This window comes from Scleropages formosus, chromosome 2 (assembly GCF_900964775.1).
Source record: "Scleropages formosus chromosome 2, fSclFor1.1, whole genome shotgun sequence".
In the NCBI taxonomy this organism is placed as follows: domain Eukaryota; kingdom Metazoa; phylum Chordata; class Actinopteri; order Osteoglossiformes; family Osteoglossidae; genus Scleropages; species Scleropages formosus.
Window position 1 is genome coordinate 13,818,197 of NC_041807.1, and position 24,178 is coordinate 13,842,374.

Sequence of the window (24,178 nt, forward strand, 5' to 3'; positions counted from 1 at the left end):
AAATTTCTCAAGATGTTCAGCTGAGACCATACATGCATCTGCACAGATGCTATGGGCGTGTGGAAACATCGCTTTAGCATTCCAGATGCAGAAGATGCAGAAACGACAGCGTCTGGAGGGGCACGTCATGTATCGTCACCGCAGTTCGGAGGAACAGCCATGAGCTGAATAAATGATTCACTGAAGCACTTCCGTTAGGAGGAGAAAAGAACAGCTTTGTGCTCCCTTCCTCATGTCCAGGAAGACACTGCACAAAACTAATTTGGTGCTTAACTAAAATGATACTCATCGGCAATTATGCAGTCCATTCACAGAACAACAAACGACAGGCAAAACTTTGGGAAATGATAATTAACAAATAAGGTTAAAATTATATATACATATACATGCACATACATATGCAGTATACAGAAATACAAAACAAAATCGGTGGATTTTTGGAGCGATAGACACAGCCTTTAGTCCGTAGTTCCGAGGATGTACCACGCTTCAGTAAAACACACACAATGTTTGTGATGCCCACTATCCTGTTTGCACCCCAGAGCTCAGTGGCCAAAGTGCAGCACACCCTGGTGAGCCACCGCAAGAAAAACTGCTCCAGTGCAGTGCTGTAAACAGTATTTTGAAGACAAACGAGTGTCCAGGCCTGTCCTCTATAAAACACTGGCCAACAGCAAAAGCCTGCGTGCACTAAACACCGCAGTAATTCACTGTGAAATACCACTCTCTAACACGGCCCAGAGCAAACCGTGGTACAGCAATAAACCCTTGGAGTCCTTTCCGTGCCGATAACACACGGCCAAGGATTGTAGTTTGATGGAAAATGATGGACTGAGAAGAAAGATGCCTTTAAACACAACTATTACCTAGAAACGTCCCTGGTCAGCTTGTCTCACTTTGGACTGTTGGCACCTGGAAAGAGAGACGGACAGACAGAGAAAACTATCAGGCATTTAAAGTCACAGAGACTCCAGAATTAGAGGCGGAACCACGGTGCGGTTTGGGACTCGGGCCTGTACCATACAGTCAAGAATGAGCTCCGAGCTCAGTGAGGGCCCAACATTTGAAAGCCCTCCCATAATCACCTTTCCAACCTTCCTACTGTGACAGAGTCAGGCAGTGCAACTCCTAGGTGGGGCTGTGGACATGGAAAGTCAAGCTGAGAGCATTTGCACCATGACCATGAGTCCACCCATTACGGTGGGGCAGCATGGAGGACTCTGAAGAAGCTGGGCTCCCTCCCACAATCCCTGACCAATTCAGGATCCATCATTTTACAGCCAAAATTTACTCACAAGACCTCCAAGACAGGGTACCGCACCGTACCAATACAAGTACATGACAAAGGGTAAGGTGGAGTCCAGTCCAAAAATTAGCAACGTGAGATCCTGCATTCATGAAGCGAGCAGGACAGAACCAGTCCTCACCTCCCGCGTCTCCCCTCACTCACATGTACCTCGGTGAAGGGCTTTGCGCTCACGTGCTAATGCTGAGCGCTGCAGGGTTCGAAATGCGTTTTCGCTCGTATCCCAGCGCAAACGTCCTGTCGAAAGCTCACACTAAACTGGTCTCCAGGCCCTCAGCTGCTCCTCATCCTCACTGCAGTTGTGCGCAGTTTTTCCGCCAACTCCGCTCCTGTCTGGGAGGACCCGCTTCTTAATGCCCCCGTAGAGATGTTCTGCTTGACAAATCTTCTTCCCAGTAACAAAAGCTGATTAAATGGTACTTTTAAAAGCGCCCGAACGCTGTGCCTGTAAGCTGCAGCGTTACCTTCCATCACCCTTGCTCTGTGGCGGGGTGGTGCGGAGGCTGCGCGCATAATCCGTCTAACGTTTTTACTCGACCGGCTTTCTGGGAGTCAGGAAATCATTTTTACTTTCCCTAAATTGGATCTGGGTCTTCCTAGTTCTGGACTCCTTCTGGAAAGTGTTTTCCATCATGCACTTAATGATAAATGCTTTGCAAAAATATGCAGAAACAAACTCATTTGGTTGACATGCTCTACATACAGTACATATAGATTTTTATGTAAACGGTGACCTCGGGTGACCTTCCTCATTCGATCAATGTGTGAACAAGGAAGCTCGGACACTTTTTGTGGTCACATTCCAGCACAATTGTGGAGGAGTCATGGTCCCTCCTGAGCCCATGTTGGGTGAGCAGTACTGGTGAATTTGAACACCGAGTGGCCACACACACCATCCCCTCAGCAACATGATTGATCCCAGGGCTCCACCAAGGTCTGGTAGGGGGCAGGACAGACCCTGGTTGACAGGAACCTTTTGGCTGCCAGCATCAGCAGGAGGGAAGGGTGACGATGTGGAGATGCAGGGCTCAAAGCTGACAGGAAGCAGGGTTTGGTGGTGCACAGAAGCCCACCATGGCCTGTCACACAGCTGCCTGCCAGGAGGTAAGTGTGGAGACAACCACACACACAGTCATGCTGAGCTATCCTATTACTGCGATAACAGCATCTGTTGAGCACATATGGCCATCATAACTGCGGTCAAGCTACAGATCCGTTGTGGTCAAATCACAGCCATCACTGTAACCGTTTTCCAGGACAAGCTCAGTCAAAAGGAAACGGCACCAAAGCGCATTCTCTGCTACAGAATTATAAACGCTGATAAATGATGCTGTATCTTTACCACAAACCCAAATCAATGATCCACACACACACACACACACACACAGACAAATCAGTGTTTTTTTTCCAGACCTTTCAAGTGTTGCGAGCTTGTTACTGTAAACTCAGATAGAACCACTTTGCCAGTACACCGTAAAGTCCCGGGGAGGACGGACCGCACAGCAGAGAGCCGCAGTTGGAAGAGACGCATCCGAACACTTGTCCGCTTCCCTGTCATGCAGGAAGGACGCAGGCAGGACGCCCTTGCGGCACGTAGACTCCCAGCAGCGGGGAAAGCTGTCTGCTGCAGAGTGCAGCAGCCCCACAGGACCGAGCTATGCGGCGGTTTATGTAAGACCTCGACTCTCTGCTACGCTTGGGGTCTCGCTGTCTGAGCTCAGCCCTTTGCAGGGATCTACAAGAAGCACTTTGCCGTCTTCGCATTTGAGGCTGTTACCATCGCAAAGTCGCCAGTACTGTAAACCGCCAAATCACTGTGAGCAACACTAAGCATGTGGCTAAAAATAAAAGTGCTTAAGAAGGAACAGGCTGAAAGAAGCCCAAAAATATTTTAATTAATTAAAATAGCAACCATGATGTCTGCGCTATAAGCAGGTGGGGGAGGTCACTGGCTTCTGGTAGTCCCCGCTTGGACGACAAACATGCCGGCAAACTGCCCGCGCTCCCGCTCCAACACTAACCCTAACCCTACTCGTGTTGCCACCCAGGTCAGGCTTCCATCACTCAGGTGTCACCGCATCACTGGGGTAGAGAGGTCATCACCCCGAGTACCGCGTCTGCCAGGCTTTGGGAGGAGCATGGCGGATCTCTGCGCAGTTTTAATTACAACAGTTCAGACTGTGATTAATGGGCTGAGATGCACCTCAGTGGGCCCCTGAAAAACACTGCTCCCCGGATACGTGGCTATATATACACCACAGCGAGGAGGAGGCTGGGGGAGGCTGCTAAAACACTCCGTTTTTGTCACGTTTAACACTCACTCCTGCTGCCACAGTGTGGTGTCTGTAGGGTCCGGTGGTGGACATGGCACCGCTGCAGTAGGACACGCCCACGCCTACATGCCATGTTTCAGGTGACTGATGCCAAGCTGCAGAGGCATGTCCTACAGCAGCTGAGCAGCAGCAAAGGAAAGCGATTGCCTCAAGTGTGCGCGCGCGCACTCTGGCACTCAGAACAGGACGAATTGCTCACACTCTCCATGTGCCAGGATTCTTTGACCACCTCAAAATCGTGCTGCTGCTGCTATAGCAGTTTGACCCAATACAGCCTAGCCTGAGCTCTGACTGATCACAGCCGGTGTCGAGCTGCAGGAAGAGTGCTCTAGTGGAAGGACAGTGTAGAACTCCATCTCAGTCTTTACTGGCACTGAGCGGGTTTCACGAAGAGACACAGGTCCAGAGGAAGGAGTAAGAGAGGACCAAGTTCTGTCCTCCTAGAGGACGAGCAGTTAGTGGGCTTCCGACACAGACCTATTGGCTGAGCCCAGGCAACACCAAACACTACAAGCCTCCCTTTACACTCATCAAGCAGAACCCACATTGCTGAGGATCGTCAGAATCACTTTGCAGAAAAAGAAGCAAAAGGATCAGTTCATACGGTTATCCTAGTGAGGTCACGGGTCCAAGATGAAATCAGTTTCATGGTCACCAAGCATGCAAGGGATCGTGAGGAATCCGGTGACCTTCCATGTTAGAGGAAGCCTCCCATGTCGATTATCGTTAGCCACACATCACACCTATGGGCAGAACAAAACGTATGAGATTTTCAGTCAAAACTCATTCTAACCCAACGTGACATATTGATGTTTGATAAGCAGTTTGAAATAATCAATTTTTTTTTTTTTTTAAATTTTCCACCTCCAGTTCCTCATAATAATTGGATTTTCCTACACGCTATATGTACCCATACATCCCTTTTCCCCATTTCCTGTGTCCACAGCTGGACGAATACAGAACATGCGGGTGCACAGTTGTTTGTGGACACCTGACAGTCATCAGCTCTTTAAATCTGTCCTCCTTCCTCTACCCCATGTGCAGAACCTGTAAAGCCATTCAAAGAGATGAGAGCACTGAGAGCAGAGAGCACAGCCCAGACACAAGGCCGCTTGCTGGTCACACTCAAGTTGAGCCCAGTTTCAAGCCAGTTTCCAGTCTTGACTCTGATGGGGCAGAACAAACCTCTTGTCTCTTAGAACTTTTGAATCCCTCCCAACATTGAAGAATGGCCAGAAAACCCAACTCTTTCACACCTAATTCTCTCTCGATCTCCTGACAGCTTCATAATTGGTCACACACCATTACCTATAGGTATCTATGCCTCTCCTACTTCAGTACCACCCTATACAGGGAGCGACTAAATGCATATTTGAGTTCGAAGCTCCTGCTCTGTTATGAAAAGCACAAGTGGACTCTGAGCTGGATTTTGCTGCAGAAAAAAAAATGTGTCTGCAAAATGCATAAATGTAAATGAGTACAAACACACACACACTCACCTGCAGGAGGGTAGAGAAGGTAAAGACTCAATTATCTCCTGCTTCTTTCATGTCTGTGTCAGGAATTTATTTCACCAGCGATAACCAGGAATATAATCCCATCCCATCCCATCCCATCCCAACAATATGAGGTGTGTCCCCATGGCGCCGAGGATGAGATTCCCCTTCACTCCATCACCAGTGGTGGATAAACAGAATGTTCCAGGCTGCTTTCACTTCCGGGTCTGACAATTCATCTTGACTTTATGCCGACAGTAAGACAAGCGAAGCCAAGCAAAGCAATTCATACACCCCCAACAGAGCTGTTACCACGACATGTGTCCTTTATTTCAAGACTTTCCATTATGGCCAATTAGGAAGAACTAACAATTCAAATACACCTTTTATGTTGTACATACTGTGTGTAGTACAATGCTATCATTACTGAGAACATCTTAGAATCATTTCCATAGCAACCCCAAATATTTGACTAAGATCATTCGTAAATGACTTTAAAATTTTAGACAATTAAGAGTAGTTGGCCATAGCAGACAGATTGTATCACCATGAAGAGAAAATATTTTTACAGAAATGCAACTTTCAGCACCAGCAATGACAATCTGTCACAATTTGTGTGTCACGCACAAAGCCACACACACTCATGCATGGCACATTTAATAACACCAATTTATTTGATGATCGTCCTTTCTTATGTTAGAAAATCATCTCTGAAAATTCTTGAACTGTAAAGTTTAAGTCCTCAGCTGAAAAATGTCATTGTAGATAAAGCCAATGATTTATAAAAACAGCACACAAGTCATACACAATAAAAAGGATCATACTGAAAAGCATAGAAAATCCAACCCTGCAAAATATATATTAAAACCCCATGCAGTGAAAAAAATAAGGCATTTTCCTCCCAGCATTTTTTTAAAAAAATTCATAACACAAACTTTTAACAGCATGGTACAGGACACAAAAGGGAAAAAATTTTTTCACAGTGAAATCAGCTCTTACTGGACAACTGTCCACAAAAGGCTCTCATTCTATACAGAGTGATGCTCACAGTGACTCATTCCTCATTACATCTTCCTTAGGATATAGAGGATTCCGATGCTGTCGATGGTGACAAAGGTACCGAAGTCAGGTGACACATGGATCCCCTTCAGGTTGGCTCCTGTGGTGTAGAAGGTCTGCAAGGCCTTCCCCTTCTCCACATCCCACCACTGGAGGTGACAAGAACAGGAGGTGCTCAGTGAGTGACCACCCCCAACCTGGACCTGCAGCCTGGCTTCTCTCTCTCTCTCACCACCCCCACACAGAGAGAGCGCCACCAGGACATCTCCACCTTCAAGTGGGCCGTCTTTGCTCAAAGCATCTCCACTCAGCACCAGCATTCCATTTCTCTTGTGTGATGTACTTTTACTTTCGGATGCAAGAGGTCTGAATTCGGAATCCGTTTAGAAATAACGTGAAAAACACTGTTTACTGATGCCAGTGACTAGAGAGTGTATCAAGCACCCCTTTATGCTCAAAACCACAATGACAGGAACAAAGCTTAGGCTACCAAACAAGCAACTAAAAAGTGTGTGTGTCTCAGTGTGTAAAGTGGATATACTACGTTATACATGCAGCTGTGTGCACATTGTATACATCAGGGTGTGTAGTGTAAATAAACTGTTTGTGGTTCCATCTGCGCAAATGCCAACATGGCCTTAGGACACAGACTATAGCTCCCTGGGCCACCAAACCTGCCTAAAGGGGACAATTAAGGGCTGGGTACATGTGTGATTTACAACAGGCTGGAAACACAGGAAAGACAAAAGGAGTGTGTCTCTCTACACATTGGTGAGGACCTACAGCAGCTTTTTTTGACCAGGATGTTTGCACTTCCTCCACAGCTTCATTAATCATCCAGCAAAGAAAGCACACGGACAAGTCTCATCTGCATATCACTGCTGTCCTCATAACGCCTCTCCAGGTGAGCTAAATACTGCCAATGCACAAGAACTGGGTCGGTGCAAACGCACACACACATGCGCACAAACTGGTTCACTTCTATATAAAACCCTGAAAGATATGAAACACTGGATTATGCTGCATTCCAGCTGCCAGGACAGGACGACGAGTGTCAGCGCGAGAGTCACGGAGCAGCGCTGCACAGGGAACCAGCCGGGTGTCACCCGAGTCCCGTTAAGGACAGAGGGGAGATCGACCCAGACGCAAAACCCAGCAGGTGACAACATGGCCTGCCTGCTGTGACATATCTACTGCAGCAATGTTGCTCTTCTGCAAGAGAAAATACAGAACTGCCTACGTGCTACTTGTAAGGAAAAGGACATGACAGACAGTGATGTGCAGAAGGATTCAGCACCAATGATGCTGTGGAAAAGTCTCGACAAGACACCGTTTCCCAGCTGCAGGATACTCCTGTGTAGCATGTCAGCCGTGGTAATAGGCACTATACAGCACGTGTTGTGCTCCCTGGTGAGAATTTGTGCTTAGAGTGTCACACAGCCCAGAAAACACACACACGCTGACAAGACTCCTATCTCTGAGTGCAACTCACCCCATTCTGTTCAGTGCTACAGCAGGACAAACGCAGCAAACTGATGAACCCCACGGTCTGAACTCAGTACACCAGGGTCTCATTGTGCGTGCGCACAAACATGTACGACAACATCTGCTTTATCGTGCACGCGTGAAAGTGCAAGAGTGAGGGACAAGTGAGGGCTGAGAACACGAACAGGGCAGTTGAGGTACACATGACCATAAGGGGTCAGGAGTCAGTAATACCTCGAAACGCTGTTTCTCCATCCCTAAAAGATGGAACAATTCATCTCCGGGGAAACACGCAGGCAGACCACTTCTCTTTTCTGTATCCTGCCTTTGGTCAGTGTGTGTGTGTGTAGGTATGAACTTGTGCATGACTGAATCGTTTTTGTGTGTTACCATCCCACTACGGTACAAGGGGATTGACAGTTCAAACACCACTTAACCACAGTCTTCCTGTAATGCATTTCATAGATGAACATTTGACAAAAGTGTCACTGGGTGATTTCTTGCTCCACATCATTCATTCACCACTCCACAGTGCAGAGCAGAGAGAGTACAGCACACACCCACACGCACCGAATCAAACACACACATCTCTCTGCTAACCAATAAGGCACGTAGCATTAACTCTCCCAAATGGAAGTGGAAAAAGCAACCAGAGGTGAAAGTCTGCCCTAACAGGTACTGTTCTTACACATCAATCATGTGCGTCTTGGCTTCCAGTGCCAGTTCTCATTGGACTTTTCTTATTTGTTCCATCTCATTTGGAAAAAAACAAGACAGACAATTTATTCCTGGATTAAAAGCAACCTACAAACTTCTAAAGCACACCACAGTGACAATCGTACAAAAACTCATATTTGTGAAGACTTCATGGGGATTTAAATAAATTCTGTTTTGTGGGGACATCGAAGCAAGGTTACTTGCATCTATTCTTGTGACAAAGCTGAAAAATGCCCTCGCAAGTTTATGAAAACATGGTGTGTACACACACACACACACACACACACACACACACACACACACACGATAAATATGACAACCTGGCCAACTGAAAAGATGACACCATCAGACACCCTCAAAAACTGATTTGTGAAAGAGCTGCATCGAAAGGTGTGAAAATGCCCACTGTGATAGTCAGTGAAAAAATGAAGTGTCTAATTCCACAGACACGCAAAAAAAAAAAAAAAAACCGCGCAGGTGAGAGGAGGAGAAAAGGCGAGGCTTCACAAGTGATGAAAGGCCCCTAGCCAAGGGTCTCAGCAACCCAAACCCCCACATGGTGCTTCCCGCACAGCTGGAATCACAGCAAGTGGGCGGAGAATTAAATGTCACCTGAAATCCTGCCAGCGTGACACCATAAGCAACTGCTGGAGAGCCAAGAAGCTCCCAGAAAACCGACCTGCTAGTTCAATAACAACAGCGCATGTCTCCTCACACATGAGCCCTCTTGGCACAAATTAAAGGTCTGGTTTTCCCAGCTAACGGAACATCTCTGCTCATAGCAAAAACACTCCCAAAAACACAATGGGATCAACAAATCATACAACAATATGGACGGGCTCAAAAATAACAGGAACATACTTACAGGAATATACTTTTGTATCACAGTACCCAGTATGGTGGTAATGGAGAAAGGCCTCTACAGGCAAAGACACATCCCACTAGGTGAGAAACACAGATCAGCTGCACTCACGCATCAACATGATATGCCAAGCTCTACACACATCTGTCATACCTCTGCGTCTGTCACACCTGTACTCTTAGAAGACGGTCAGTCACACAGCAGAGACAGTACAAACACTGACCCCCCCAGGAAATAACAAGCCAGTGACGAAACAAAAAGCTCTTTCCTCCCCTGCGTCTGTTCATTTGGGTGTCCAACAGTGGGTAACAGGAGTACAAAGCAGAGATGACCAGAGCCGGTCAGAGCTGCTCCCAGGTATGTTATGCCAGAAGGCTATTTGCAAAGCCAGCAGCTGTATGAGAGTTCTGCTCCACCTTTGCAGTAAAATCAGACAGAGTAAAGGCTGGGATTTTTGGCCTTGCTCTGTAATAAGACACCCAAAGCATCATTCGGTTGCTGAGGCAACGACGACGGCAGCAAGCGTGGAGCCGATCCAGGGACAGCTGGGCTTGCTGCTATTTTTGCCTCAGTGTGTGTCTGTGTGGAACCCGTGACTCTGCGTAATGTGTGTTCTGGTTATTAACCTACCTGTGTACCAAGGAAGACAGTGAAAGGGAGGGGGGTGGGAAGCTACATGTTCTGCACAGAAACACAGACCACACTAGCAGGGTTTGTTACTTGTGAGTGAAGTGCTTCACAAGGCATTCTAGTTGCACTATGTCACACCTGGAATGCTACAGCTAGCAATTACAGAGGTGTGGAACTCTCTGGAAGGCACCAGCAGCCCTGGCAGACATGATTCTATTAGAATGCAATCCCAGAGAATCTTTGAGGGGCTCTGCGGTAAGGTCAAGAGTGGCAAGAACAGTGCTTGTATACAGGAATCTTAAAAAGTCATTGTGTGACTGACTGATACATAAAGGCTAGTGGAGACCCTGACGTCCAACACTGGACATTGTGGAGTGACACATCATTCGTCCAACAATCGCTGTAAGACGGTTCACGTGAACAGTCATGCACTTCCTGTAGGCTGCCTCACCTTCACATAGCCGCCAGTGGACACGAGCACCTTGTTGTCCGGAGAGAAGTGCAGGTCAGTCACCCAGCCACCGTGCAACGAGTCCATAGAGTCTTTTCTGGAACTGGAGCAGATCTTCAGCAGTGAGCCATCCAGCACACACCAGAGCTGGGAGACAGAGTGACGCGTTACAAGCAGACACAAGGACTCAAGACACTAGTGCTGACCAAAATCAGAGCATTGTATGGATGCTATGTACGGACAGAGATACACGTGATACGTACACAAAAACATGACACGTCTTAGAAGAGCACCAGACACACACATAGATGGAGAAACACATCATGGGTACAGAGACAGCGATTTTTTTTGGCAAATATACATGAAACAGCAGTGATATGGATATGACATAGCATGAGACACAGAAGAGGCCCACTGACCAGGTTTCCGTCCCCCCCATTAGCTCTGCTTGCCTGATGAGATGATAATTTTACCCACAGTAATTTACACACACACACACACACACACACACACACACACACTTTCAGAACCGCTTGTCCCATACAGGGTCACGGGGAACCGGAGCCTACCCGGCAACACAGGGCGTAAGGCCGGAGGGGGAGGGGACACACCCAGGACGGGACGCCAGTCCGTCGCAAGGCACCCCAAGCGGGACTTGAACCCCAGACCCACCGAAGAGCAGGACCGTGGTCCAACCCACTGCGCCACCGCACCCCCTCAGTAATTTACAATGAAACCCATTTATTCAGATGAATATTTTCTGCAGCAGTGTACTTTGTTTGTCCGAGTCCTGGGGTACCACACTATCTTACTCTTTTCCCCTACGCACGGCTGGCGGGTACGTACCCGGATCTCTCCATAGTCATCTCCTGTGGCTAGGCGCGAACTATTCCAGGAGAAGCGACAGCTGCGGATGCAGTCCTGGTGCCCAATGAGCTCATGAAGTTTTCTCCAGGACTGCAGGCTCCAAAGCTGCACAGAGGATGGGGGACAGCATGGGACACTCATTTCAGCTTAAGTTCAAGGTTAAGGTCAACAAATCTCACATACTCATATCAGCGTATCGAAAGATCGGTTTTCTGAGGACCACCACGCAAAAATTTTCACGGGGGTAGATAAATAACCTTCACTCATCAGCACTATGATTACACCATAAACTGAGAATCTGAACACATGTCATGGAGTTATGCTAGAAGGTTGTAGGGACTCGGACCTCGGATTCAGTCATGTGATGGAATGACAGAGTTAGTTTGCCCAGAAGCCACAAGACAAAATAAAGACAGGAACACACACTATACATCAGGGTTTCAGACAAACAGCCAACCAAGACATCTCCCCTGTGACTGGCAATGTCAAAAACAAACCAGTCATCCACTGCCAATCAGCAAAATAAAAAGAATATTTCACTGTGCTGTAGCAAACCCTGTCTTTTCCAAGGAAGCCCTTTTTGACTGGCTGCAGTAATGTATTCACAGCATGATCAGGGACTGCTTTTCTCTGAAATCTACTCTTCTCTTTCTCCAGCGGGGATGATCCCAGCCTTTAACAGGTTTGGTCCCTGAAGTCTTTACCCTCCCCCTCCACTTTGAGCTTAAATCCAAACACTACCATCTTCACACAACTGCTGCAAAGTCAAGTCAAAGTTGGGTTCACGGTGGGTCCAAAGACAGCTGGCTAAGTGAGACGCCTACACAGCCATCTGGCCTGGATCTGACCCATCTGGTCCAGTGCCCACAGATGGAGGTAAGACCCACCCCTCAGTGCCTAGAGGATGGAGTCACCACCAGCACATCATTTATTTAACAGAGAGTTCTCCAGTCTAAACCAGGATGTTTTACTGTTGGTGCTTTCGGGTTCTCAGGTGTCTAACCAGGCTCTCAGGACCAAGTAACCTGCTCTCCTGTCTGCTGGCTGAGACAAGTGGAGAGGCTGCTTCCCAGGCATTGAGGACTTCCTGTCTAGTTACTTCCAACACCAGCTCTGCTTGCTGTTATCTGAAAATTCACAGAAACGTCAAATTTTAAGATGGGCATTTAAATGAAATCCAACAGTTGTGGAAGGATTAGGCAGACACACAGAGTAAAGCACACACAAACATAGACAGAGGCACAATATAACGCTCTCTACAGAAGGACTACTGAAATCATACCCTAAACACTGCCTCATAAGAAATGAATGATCGATTCCTGTAGCAGTCATGGACAGAGCAGACACTGCAGACCTGGCAGGCAGCATGGAGATGTCAAGTACCGCATTAATACCCTACGGCTCTCAACGAAAGCTGCTTATATTCACTTTATTAGAGATGCTCTTTTCACCTGCTTCTAAATAGCTTTCTGCAGTAACGCTCAATGGCATGCTCATTCAGCAGACAAATTTACTTAAAATCCACAGCTCAGTCGCTGTGGCGGCTGTAAACTCTTGGTTCCTTTTTAACAACATCATCCCACATTCATTTTTCTAAACCTCAAATTCTGTATACTCACACAAGGCTCTATCCTTTTATTGACTGAACTCGTGGTCCCAGTAGCATCCCGTACACCACAAGTATTCCATGACCAAATGTACCCAATTGTGTTCAATTTACCAGCAAAATATTTCTATAAAGATGGAAACGGCACACAGGCTGAATGAGAGAATGATTATACTCCATGCCCATCATTCTGTTACCTTGGCGGTCTTGTCTGTGGAGGTCGTGGCAAACAAGTGTCCATCAGGCGAGGCATCACACGACAGGATGGAACCCTGGTGACACACGATGTCTTGGATCTTTTCCGCGGTGCTCATGTCCCACACCTGTTGAGCGGAGAATCATCTCAGTGACAAAAAAGAAGATCCCGACCATGCTCGTAGAACAGTCTCATTCACTCCTCTTTGCACTATCGACCAACACCACACCATACTCCGTTTACTGTCATTTCCTCACTTCCTATAAACAATATTTAGATATACTGTGAATCTTATGCATCCACAACTCGCTGAGCTTGCCTGCTCCGCGCACACACGCACACGCGCACACACGCACACACGCACACACGCACACACGCACACACGCACACACGCACACACGCACACACGCACACACGCACACACGCACACACACACACGCACACACACACACACACGAGTCATGCCATTGACTTTCTCAACACAGGGTTTCTGCTCCCTTAAGTGCAGCTGTTCATCCAGTCCTTCAGCCCTTCTCTCTCTCACTCTTCCTGGCAATAGAGCGCTGGCTTATCCAAAAAGATCTTGAAAGGTGCAACCAAACCTCCTTCATTGCAGGATTACCTTAACAGTGCCATCATAAGACCAGGAGAGCAGGCAAGGCATAGGAAACATGGTCTCCAACAACAGGAACCGCCTCACTTGTTCCGTATGACCTTGCAGCACCCGACACTCCCCCGTCCTCCACTTCCACACCTGGATAAGTTAGAGATACACACACCTGTGACTCTTCCATAACTGTAGCATACCTGTGTACACACTTGTCATTTAGATTGCACTGTTAGCTGTTCGCACAATATATACACCAAAGGTTCCTGCCGCAGCGATAAAGTAACCTCATTCACAGACAAGGTCTGTATCATTACAGTAAGATGTCACAGATGTCCCATATTTATCCCTTTTAAATCTGCTCACTGTATGCTTTTGGAACATAGGGTTATTCCTGAATACAACTAAATTAGGGATTTCATATTATATATCTCAAACACAGCCTGAAGGAAAGAAAAAATGATAAAACAAGCAAACAATCACCTCCTCTCTTCAAATGAGAGGGCGAGACAGAACAAGAGAAATGAGACGGGGAAATAGTAAGGGTGTAGAGAAAAGAAGAAACAGGCCACAAGTAACAACAGAAGACATGCAAGGCTTGGCTAAATGATGGCGAGAACAGTGATGGCAGATGTACCCTTAAAGTTGCGTCCTCTGAGGATGTTATGAGCGTATGTCCATCAGCGTTGAACTGGCAGTGTAGTACCGTCTTGGTGTGGCCAGAGAGCACATGCAGAACCTTCCCAGAGGGCAACTCCAGCACCTGCACAGACAGGACCATGACACACAGGTGAGTTCTGTGAAGGGCCTGTCCAAACAGCCATCTCCGTATCCAGTGGAAATTCCCATGAAGCCATTTTTACTGACAGTAATACAAAATTAAATCAGAGAAAGGACCTTAACACCATTTCCAGGTTCTTCAATGCTCTACAAGATATGCCCATTTCCTTCTCAGAAAGGAAAATTCTCAAGTACAAGAATGATCAGTTCTCCAGAATCATTCACAACATAACCATTACAATTTTTTTAAATGTCAAAAGTTTCTCAAACACAAGTGCTGAGAATAACTAGATTAAATGAAATGTGCAAAGCAGGTTGAGGGAAACAGACGCAGGGTAGAGAAGCTCATGAGAACAGGCTGTCAGTCAAGAGCAGCGCCGAGTGACCCCTTCCAGAGCATGCCATTGATCAGGTCTGTCTGACTGCAGTCCAGAGACCTTTTCAGATTGCCTGGAAAGTGTCTGCCAGTGTGTATATCACTAAGCTGAGCTCCAAAATGTGACACTATGAAGAACAGCTTCTGAGGAGAGAGCTGGAAATAGTATTCCAAGTGTGGCACTGAGCCACTTCCTGTACTGGTCAGAAAGAACACCAATCGCTGTTATTATAAGCGCTTTTTTGACATTACATTATGGGGACGCAGTGGCATAGCAGGTTTGGCTGGGTCTGCTCTCTGGTGGGTCTGGCGTTCGAGTCCTGCTTGGAGTGCCTGGAGATGGACGTGCATCCCGTCCTGGGTGTGTTCCCTCCCCCTCCAGCCTTGCGCCCTGTGTTACCGGGCTAGGCTCCAGTTCACCGCGACCTCACTCAGGACAAGCAGTTTCTGACAGTGTGTGTGTTGTTGACATTATGCCAACTGCCTACCTGAACATTTTTTGAATACAGGGGCTAAACACAAGACTACTTTTCTTTCTACAGGTTTGTTTAATTTTTTATTTTTTTAAAAATCCACAGCATTTAATGACAATATAAAAGTGTCGCAAATAAAGCAGCATGTTTGAGCTGTGATTCCTGTGGAGAGCCTCCCCTCTCGCTGTCTGACACCAACTCGCTGCGGCGCTCAATTATTAAAGCCTCCAACTTCAAAAGCACGAAAAAGCTGGAGGACTTCTGACAGCCGCCGTTTGATGGCAGAGATGTCGCCGAGTTAAAGAACCAAGATGACAGTGCTCTCAGGAACGCCACACCTCAGAGTAATGTTGTGATGAACACTGGAGGGGCAGCAGGCAAATTCACAACAACACAAGTGTGTCTTTTCCTCCTTTCTCGTACAACTGTTCGAAGTCGGGCTCATGCAGAGCGTTCATGCAGAACCAGGCTAACAGATGCAGAAGTGAGCAAAAGCAGGGATTAACACTACTTACACTGAAACTACCAATCTGTGATGAAGGGCACTCACATGCAGACACACACTGACACACAAAGTGACTCCACCTGTACTGTGCCTGTCTCTAGTCCCACTGCCACCAATGACCCACTGACCCCCAAAGACAGCAGCTGGAGGGTCCTCGAGATGATGCTCCTTAGCACCTGTCCAGCTATGACCATCCTGCCTGTCTGCTGCACAACGTAAACACACACACACACACACACACACACGTTAAAATCCTCACCCTACAACTCCACTCAAGTACATGCAGTTATTGGAGGTAAATTTTCCTTTGACACACAGATGCACAGTTATGTCCATGTTTCTTTTGACCATGTCCAACAGCCCAAATCTGGCTTGCTGTTTGCGTGAAAGAGCATATGGGGGAAGAGATGGGGGGGGGAAAGAAAATGATACCTGCCAGCCACCCAGCAGGAGGTCAACAAACCCCATTCCACAAAATGCTATTTAAAAAACACTTAAACGCACAAAGTGGTTCACTGAGAGTGGAGTTAATTACATGCATTTAATCTTCCATAATTACTTTTTCATACCGACATACACACCACAGGAACACAAATACACTGTCTGTATGTGTGAGTGTTTCTGATGCAGTCTAATTGAACAATAAGTCTCTCACAAAGGGGCCAAGGGCTCCACCAAGGAAAGCACTCTCCACAAGCACAGGCTTATAACTCGCAAAAAAATGTCACGTAAAATTTATTGGAGCATTATGACTTTAGAGCCAGGTCACGTGCTGGCAAAGTTCCACCGGAGGAGGGAAGATGCTTTGTGAGCACACCGAGGTGCATGTTTTCACAACTGGCCACAGGTAAGCTACCAGGGACCAGAACTCATACATACATTTAATACGATAAACCATATACCTAAAAAAAAAATGACTAAATACACCTGTAGCACACCGAGGTGGCCCAGGGAGGGGGCGGAGACAGAGACAAAGCAGCCACAGCTGGGGCTGATTTCACTCCTTATTTCTTCCCCGGTGCCCAGCAGTAGAAAGAAGAGACTGAGGAGGAGAACGAGACAGAGGCGAACCCGATCCCGATCTCGATCCCTGAGACGCCCACGTCCCGACCGACCCGACTCTCCCAGCCCCCCTTACCCGCACGAAGCCTCTCCCTACCTGTTCCCTGGTCCCCCTTTCCCGTCTCCTTCCTTCTCCCCTGTCTAAGGACAAATAAAAGCCCTCAGGAATGGGCAACTGCATCTCCTGTCTCCCGCCTCGTCTCTTACAACACCTTATCTGGTTCATTTTGCAAGCCTACTCCTAAATTCTTGTAACACTCAAAAGATGTGATAGGCATAGGAGAAAGATATTCCACAGGACACGGGACCCAGGGAGATAGAGAGCAGATGTCACCATGACAACCATCTTTTTATGAGACATGACACGGATGCCCTCAAGTAAAACGAGAGGTATCACTCCCAGAGAGATTCTCTAAAGAGACCCAGGAGCACATATTACATGGGCCAGCACCTCCAGTGTAACTGCCAACACAACAAACCTACAAATAAACAAACCCTTAGCAGAGTTCACTAATACACTCATGAACAGGTATTACAATACACGAAGGTAAATGTTTGGAAGTTTTGACTGGTGCTCTGCGAGAAACAAGAGTAGGCTACAACAGAAACCTAATAGATCACAGAATAAAGCGTGATGCATCAGTGCCCTGCCAACCTGCACAACTCCATCTTCTTGCCCCAGTGCCACAACCAGGGGGTCCCGATAGAGACACACGCATCGGATTCGAGACTCCAGCTTCTGTGACTGGAACATCACATCACCCGCATTTCCGCTCCGCACCTGAGGAAGCACGAGACAGCCATCTTGACCCCACATACTGTATCTGAGCATCAAATCCATCTGTCTCTCACCACCTTACGCTAGGAGTCTTTACCTGTAATTTGTTCTTGTTGTCAGGGGCCACAATTATGACATCTCTGTCATCAAAGAGCACGTCCAAGTCCCGCTTCAGTGAGACGGCGGAGGAGGTGTGGATTTTCTCGGTTTCCCAGAGCTGCAGACAAGCAGACAGAGCAAACAGGAAGTAGGGTTACTACACCACACAAGTGTCAAAGGGTCACACAGGGGTACTAATACCCTACATACCCTGAGTGGCCATTTAAATGTATGACAGAGGACTGAATCACATATTTCATTAAAATTTATTAACCTTATGAAAATTAACCTCTATATTCTCACACCAGTGGGATTAGATGATTTGTAAAAGCAAGAATGTGAACCTGTCTCCCCTCGGCCAAAGACAATGTTAGAAAAGAACTGAGAGCAGGGGAGGCTCTCAGTCTAACCATGAGTATTTCAGCAGAGAACTTCACTGACTAAGGGAAGGAAGGACAGCTGCACTCCAGAATAGTTAATTTCCTAAACTGCCTGTAACCGCCTGCTCTAGGTAAGAAGGCAAGCAATATATAAAGCGACACGTGAGAGAATGTTAAAAGCAGAGCCAGAGCAAAAACAAAAAAAGTATAAGGCTGTGTATGAGGATGTGAAGAAGAGCCAAAGACGTTCTTACTCTGAAGGTCTGGTCAGAAGAGGAAGAGAGGAGGAGCGCACCATCGGGAGAGAAGCGGACACAGTGGACCGAACTCAGGTGTCCCCTGCAGTCGGCTTTCTTCTTCTTGGCCTCAACATCCCACAGCTGGAGCAGAAATGCCATGAGATAACTGCTGGATACCAGATCGTCCAGGAGTTACACGAGATCAGGTTACTCAGCATCTACGTACTTACTCCATGTACGAGGGAAAATGAGTTGACTACAAAATCTGTCAATACTGACTGATAAACTCTTTGCAGTTGATGAACTAACTGACAGATGTGGCCTACCTCAACAGCATAGTGGGAGAGTGCCACGGCAACCAGCTGGCTGTTGGGGCAGGCGTCGCAGAACTGCACTGTGCTGAGGCGATTGGTCCGAATCTCAGAGAGCAGCTCTGTCGTTGTCACATCAAACATCTGTGTGCATTCCCAACAGCCAAGGGAACACAGAGCATCCATTCATCATCAGTGTCAGTCACCCAACTCACCGACAGCATAGTGAAATACAGAACCTGGGTTTTTCCCCTGCTAGAGAAGTGTATATTCACCACTCCCTGCACCACCTCTGGGACCAGCCTTGCCTCAATCTTTAATAATGAACGTGCCACAGCTGTGGAGTGGGGGGGGCAGCAAGCCAACCTTAACCCCTGTCTATTAAAGAGGTGTAACATCATCCACGACCAGCACAGGGCCATTAGCTCTTTTGTGAGAAGGTGAATTAATAAGGCAGGCAGTCTGTGTCGAGATCACCTTCATACTAAGGAAAGGTTTCTCCACGCTCACAGACAGACACAAGACACTGAGTGCCACACTAGTTTAGATGAAATTCAGCAGATATTTCTGCTGAAACATCAGAAGTAAAATCTGAGTAAGATAAAGTTATTGCTTGGCCTAGAAAACATCCACTCTCTCATTTCCTAATGTGACCTGTCTCAGCACAGCTTAGAAGTAATCAAACCCAGGACACAATCCCACCTGATTCCTTCTTCCGCACAGCTTCTTCCATCACTTTATACGTTGAAACTTGCATTTTTTTGCATTCCCACCCACACACACTTACAAAGACTGCATTTCTTGCGGCACAGAAAATGCGTCTGCAATCAGCTGACCAGCTGCTACACTTGACTATGGTCTCCGTCTCCTCATCTTCATCCAGGATTCCCTGGACATTGATGGACTTCCACTCATTTGCAGAAGAAACCTCCCAGAGCTGCCAAAACAAAAGAGCAAAGATTTACTTTGAGGGCTACACAGCTACATACACATGGAACTAATGATAGATAGGAAAATTAGTGAGCAGAATGATTTTGATGAGGCAATTTTAATGTGGGCAAAGCCATCTCCCACTTGGGTAAACGTAGGTATACACACCTTTAATGTCCCATCACTGGATGATGTGCTCAGATATGTGTCATCAGGTGAGAAACAACAGTGACTGACAGGCTCCATATGTCCAAACAAGGTGTTCTGAGACGACTGTCTGTTTGGATTCCATAGCTGAGGAGGTAAATATCACTTTAATGTAACCAGTTTGTCATCTTACTTGTAGAGCATTCCTCAGCAAGACCAAAGTTGGAGCTTTCACTGACCAGACAGCCAGGGGTCTTAGCTTTTGCTTGTTTTTCCTCCATGAAACACTTAATGCCTAAGCGGCATGTGCTTTTTCAGAGGGATGCTCTCACCTTCATGTTGTAGACACTGTCGTTGGAACAAGTGGCCAGAAGGATGCGCCGACGCGTGTTGGTAAACTGGCAGTGATTCACTTGCTCCTCATGCTCTTCATCAAATGTTCGGATCAAGGTGCCCTTCTCTGCATTCCACAGCTGGATCGGGGACACAATGGCATTGAGACTTCAACATGCACATGCCCTGGAACCCACTGAGGCCTTAACTGGAACTCATATTGCTAAAGATTTCGTGAGAACCTTCCTCTCAGGGGGACTCCCAAAGGTTTAAAGAAGGTCACATTCTCTGTAAAACTCTTACTCGTTTACAAGAACACCTTAACAGGACTCAATATTGAATACAATATATAAACACACAATCACACACAATGCAAGACTTAGTGTTTTTTTTGTAGTCCAAAACCCCTCTGTGATTCTGCACTATGGGTGAATGAGCTAGTGACACCTGCTGGGCTGTACCTTGACTTTCTTGTCACTGGAGCAAGTGGCAATTTGCCTGTCATCAGGAGAGAAGGCACAGCACAGCACCTCGTCCTCATGAGCTCGAAAGTCCAGCAGCTTTTCCCCAGATGTTACCCTAAACACCTGCAGAGACACAGCTCTAACAAATCAAACTTTGAAGACCACATAACACACATACTGGCTGCATCCACAAACAACATGGTTATCAGCAATCAGGTCTGCTTTAACTGCCTCCAGGTGATATTTGAAGTTCCGACTACTCCTAAGGAGAGAAAGTAAAGCTTTTGGAAACACCGTACTTTCTGAAATCAGCCAACAGTAGATTGGCTCACCTGCAACGTGTTATCTGACCCACAGGAGGCAATCTTAAGGCCATCTCGGGAGAAACAGGCATAGTAGATAAATCCCTGAAGCGGTTTAATCACCAGGCGAGATAAACTCTCCAGGCTACTCTTATTACTAGAACACAGGAACATAGAGATTGTGCCAATTATTCACAAACAAGCATTATTCCAAGCTGTCCCATCAGTAAGAAACAAACAATATACCCTGCTAGGTTAACAGTCAACAGAACGGGCCAAAGTTCTAGCTCAGACCCAGTCTGGCTTAGGTGCCCTAAAAGTCTATGGGCCTTACACCCAGTCCAGGTAGAGCGCACCACTGCTGGTCTGCTGCTGTGCCAGCAACTGAGCTTCTTGGTACACTCTAGAAGACACGGGCTGTGACAGGCCGAGTTGAACCACATCTGGGAAGGGTTTCTGTTCCAAGTGGTGCCCGTTGACTGACAGGAACTCCAGGAACTGCTTGCACACCTCACTGTTCTATGGGTAACGGGGAACAGAAACAAAGTCGGAGCAGAGAGGGAAAGAGTATGAGATTGTGTCCACCCTCAGAAAGAACCAGATAGACAGAGGACCACTATCCAAACATGACCAGGCCATAAGTCAAATCCCTATCAAACAGACCTCCAGTATGGCACCATGCTCCACATAATCATTGATGACAGAGACAGGTCCCATGAGTTGAGCCTTAGTTTTGATCCAGTCCAGGGAGAAAATTAGTGTATACAACTCCTAGGGATTAAAGAGAGAGATGAGCACAATGCATCTCATATTATATGGCTCATCACATGACTCTTTTGTACAGCAATATCTGAATCTATATAGAAGACTTTGGATATATTTTAAACACTTACCTAATGTTATACTTGGACCAAGTAATAGACAAGCTGTAAGATTTATACTTGTACAAGGTATACCTGGGCAAAGCAGAGAATGCAGGGTGGTAACAATACCTGAGTGAGACCAGCATTAGCCATGTGGTATGTGAGGTATCTAAACCAGTACAGACACTCCTGGTCCCCAGAGATGGGTGGACCTTCCCTGTAGAACTGCTGGTATTGACGAACTACTTTAGAGTGCAGCTCCTGCAATGTGCGCACGCACAAACACAAACACACAAAGCCAGGAATCAAAGACAAAAGACACTTCTGATATATAATAGTAAATAACAGAGTTACAGGTTTTAGGGAACCAACAGAGGGCTTTGCAAAAGAAAACTACAAAATAACTTTAAAAAAACTGACATGGAATATCAGCTTAGTGATTGTACTGAACAATCTATAATCAAACAAACATAAAATCATGAGCAACTTAACAGGAAAATAATTAAAGAGGAAACACGGAAGTGAAATTCAAAACAGATGACAAGACAAAACCTACAGACCCTGTCCAAAAGGACACAGAACTGTTTTAATAAGCTCAAGCTCACAGAGCGTGTGGACTTGTCCTGGCTGGCCAGCCTGTCTTAAACTGGAGCCCCTCATTGCACATACCTGTAGGCGGGAGCGATTTTGCTCAACGAGAAAATCCAGCTGCAGGTCATGCAAGTAGTACAGATAGGGCCGATGGGTGCAGTCCCGAAACAGCAGGGACTTGTTTACAAACTCCTGCAGCATGTCCTCAACCTCCTCCAGCTCCAAATTCCAGATGATGGAGAGGACCTACACAAAAAGCATTTAGCTGCCAGTCTAGAGCAAGAAGTGGACTGCAGTGGTGTGGGTCACAAGCAGTGACAATGCCATGCCTCACCTTGGCTGGTACTTTGACATCCTTCTTCACCACAGTGAAGTCCTTGTAAAGCTCCTGGTAGTCCTCCTGCAGAACTGTGATGCTGGCATCCATGGCTTGGTCCAGAGCTTCATAGTCATATGAGGAAGACTTGCGGATACGTCGGAACTGCTTCATCTTCAGCTGCCGCAGGTAATAGTCCCACCTATCAGGGAAGTCATGGAGCAGAGCGCCGATCAAGGAGACTACGAGAGGGGAGCCTGTGGGGGGTCATCACAGAGGTGGGTTATTAATGCATTCCAGCTTCAAGAAGATTTCCTATAATATCAAGAAACACGGTTTATACAGCTGTGGTACATGTCAAGAGACTCACATTTGCACTCTCTGACAATGCTGTATGCCTGATCTGGAAGATCCTCAGGCTTCTTGTTCACATACAGAGCTAAGACCTCCAGAGCCTTTTTGTGACCCAGTCCACTTTCCACGTGCACTTCAAACCTCTGACCTAAAGGGGGCAGCAGATACACAGTTCCACATTCTGTAATTGTACTTAATATTGTTGTTATTCCTTATTTAGCTGATATCTTTGTCCATGGCAACTTAAAATTAAATAAATAATCAGCTGTATTATGTTTGACCCATTTATACAGCAGTGTATTCTTACTGAAGCAATCCTGGATATGTACTTTGACAAAGGGTACTATAACAAGAGCAGCAAACAAGGACCCTTCAGATTTTATGAAAACAGTCCTACCACCTTACATTTACTATTTACATTCATTCATTTAGCAGACACTTTTCTCCAAAGCAATGTGTCTCCACATATGACAGAGAAGCAATCTTTACATGGATCTTTACAAGGCTCCACATGACTGACACTGAAAGAGATGGAATTCATCTCAATTCAAGACAGGATTAAGACTTCCAACTGCATACTCTATAAATTCCAAAGCACCGAACCATCATACAGAAGAATGAGGAAAGAGAGAGCAGCATACCTCCCACAGAGTCCACTAAACTGCGATCTCGAGTGGTGAGGAGCACACGGCACTGAACGTCAAAAGCCTTCAGTACTGCCCCATCCCAGATGTCATCCAGGATCAGGAGTGACCTAGCAGACATAGCAAGCTAATCAGCAGGCCATATTTCCCAAATATACATCAATTTACAATGAAACCCACTCCCCGGAGTAAAGGTTACAAGACCATTTTACAGTCTTTCAACTCTGTGCCAAACTACATTGTATGCAGGCTGTGTTACTTTGTGAGTACTTACATAACTGTGCAGACTCTACAATACATCTACACAACCATCAGAGACTGACAGAAAATTGTTTGAAACCTCAGGTGGCTATACAGGTATGCAAAAAATACAATGTATACTTTGGTTTGCAAGGTGAGGCAATGTCATTCATACCTGGGATATTTGTAAAGCATGAGGTAGCGTAGCCGATCCTTTGCTTCCTCAATAGAATTGGGTGGTCTCTGGCTGGACGAGTCCAAGGTTTGCTCCAGACGAAAACATAGGGACTGGATCTTCACCAACAGCCCTGGTAACTCCAGCTGCCCAATAGAGAGCCAGTGGACCCCTCCTGGGAAGCATTCTGAGAGAGAACAT

At 46.6% G+C, this 24,178-nt stretch overlaps 1 protein-coding gene across 9 annotated transcripts in view; it reads right to left on the reverse strand.

The window, feature by feature from the left end:
* Positions 1–24,178, reverse strand: part of apaf1 (apoptotic peptidase activating factor 1) — a 33,082-nt gene that overhangs the window by 5,199 nt on the left and 3,705 nt on the right. For 3 of the 9 annotated variants that reach the window (XM_018747301.2, XM_018747300.2, XM_018747299.2), the window contains exons 5-27: positions 23,978–24,164; positions 23,560–23,672; positions 22,935–23,066; positions 22,583–22,821; positions 22,327–22,494; positions 21,787–21,918; positions 21,458–21,565; positions 21,129–21,313; positions 20,825–20,951; positions 20,490–20,615; positions 20,028–20,168; positions 19,717–19,842; positions 19,406–19,555; positions 18,634–18,762; positions 18,323–18,448; positions 17,687–17,806; positions 17,467–17,592; positions 14,253–14,378; positions 13,631–13,762; positions 13,010–13,135; positions 11,186–11,311; positions 10,340–10,486; positions 6,009–6,343 (exon numbers count right to left, since the gene is read on the reverse strand). In XM_018747301.2, the coding sequence (XP_018602817.1) occupies positions 6,200–6,343; positions 10,340–10,486; positions 11,186–11,311; positions 13,010–13,135; positions 13,631–13,762; positions 14,253–14,378; positions 17,467–17,592; positions 17,687–17,806; positions 18,323–18,448; positions 18,634–18,762; positions 19,406–19,555; positions 19,717–19,842; positions 20,028–20,168; positions 20,490–20,615; positions 20,825–20,951; positions 21,129–21,313; positions 21,458–21,565; positions 21,787–21,918; positions 22,327–22,494; positions 22,583–22,821; positions 22,935–23,066; positions 23,560–23,672; positions 23,978–24,164 (3,236 nt within the window). In that variant the 3' untranslated portion in view covers positions 6,009–6,199. Of the gene's footprint in view, positions 1–6,008; positions 6,344–10,339; positions 10,487–11,185; positions 11,312–11,345; positions 12,334–13,009; positions 13,136–13,630; positions 13,763–14,252; positions 14,379–15,829; positions 15,953–17,466; positions 17,593–17,686; positions 17,807–18,322; positions 18,477–18,633; positions 18,763–19,405; positions 19,556–19,716; positions 19,843–20,027; positions 20,169–20,489; positions 20,616–20,824; positions 20,952–21,128; positions 21,314–21,457; positions 21,566–21,786; positions 21,919–22,326; positions 22,495–22,582; positions 22,822–22,934; positions 23,067–23,559; positions 23,673–23,977; positions 24,165–24,178 lie in introns of those variants that run through there. The other 6 variants (XM_029249642.1, XM_018747302.2, XR_001965916.2 and 3 more) reach the window with 6 other exon arrangements.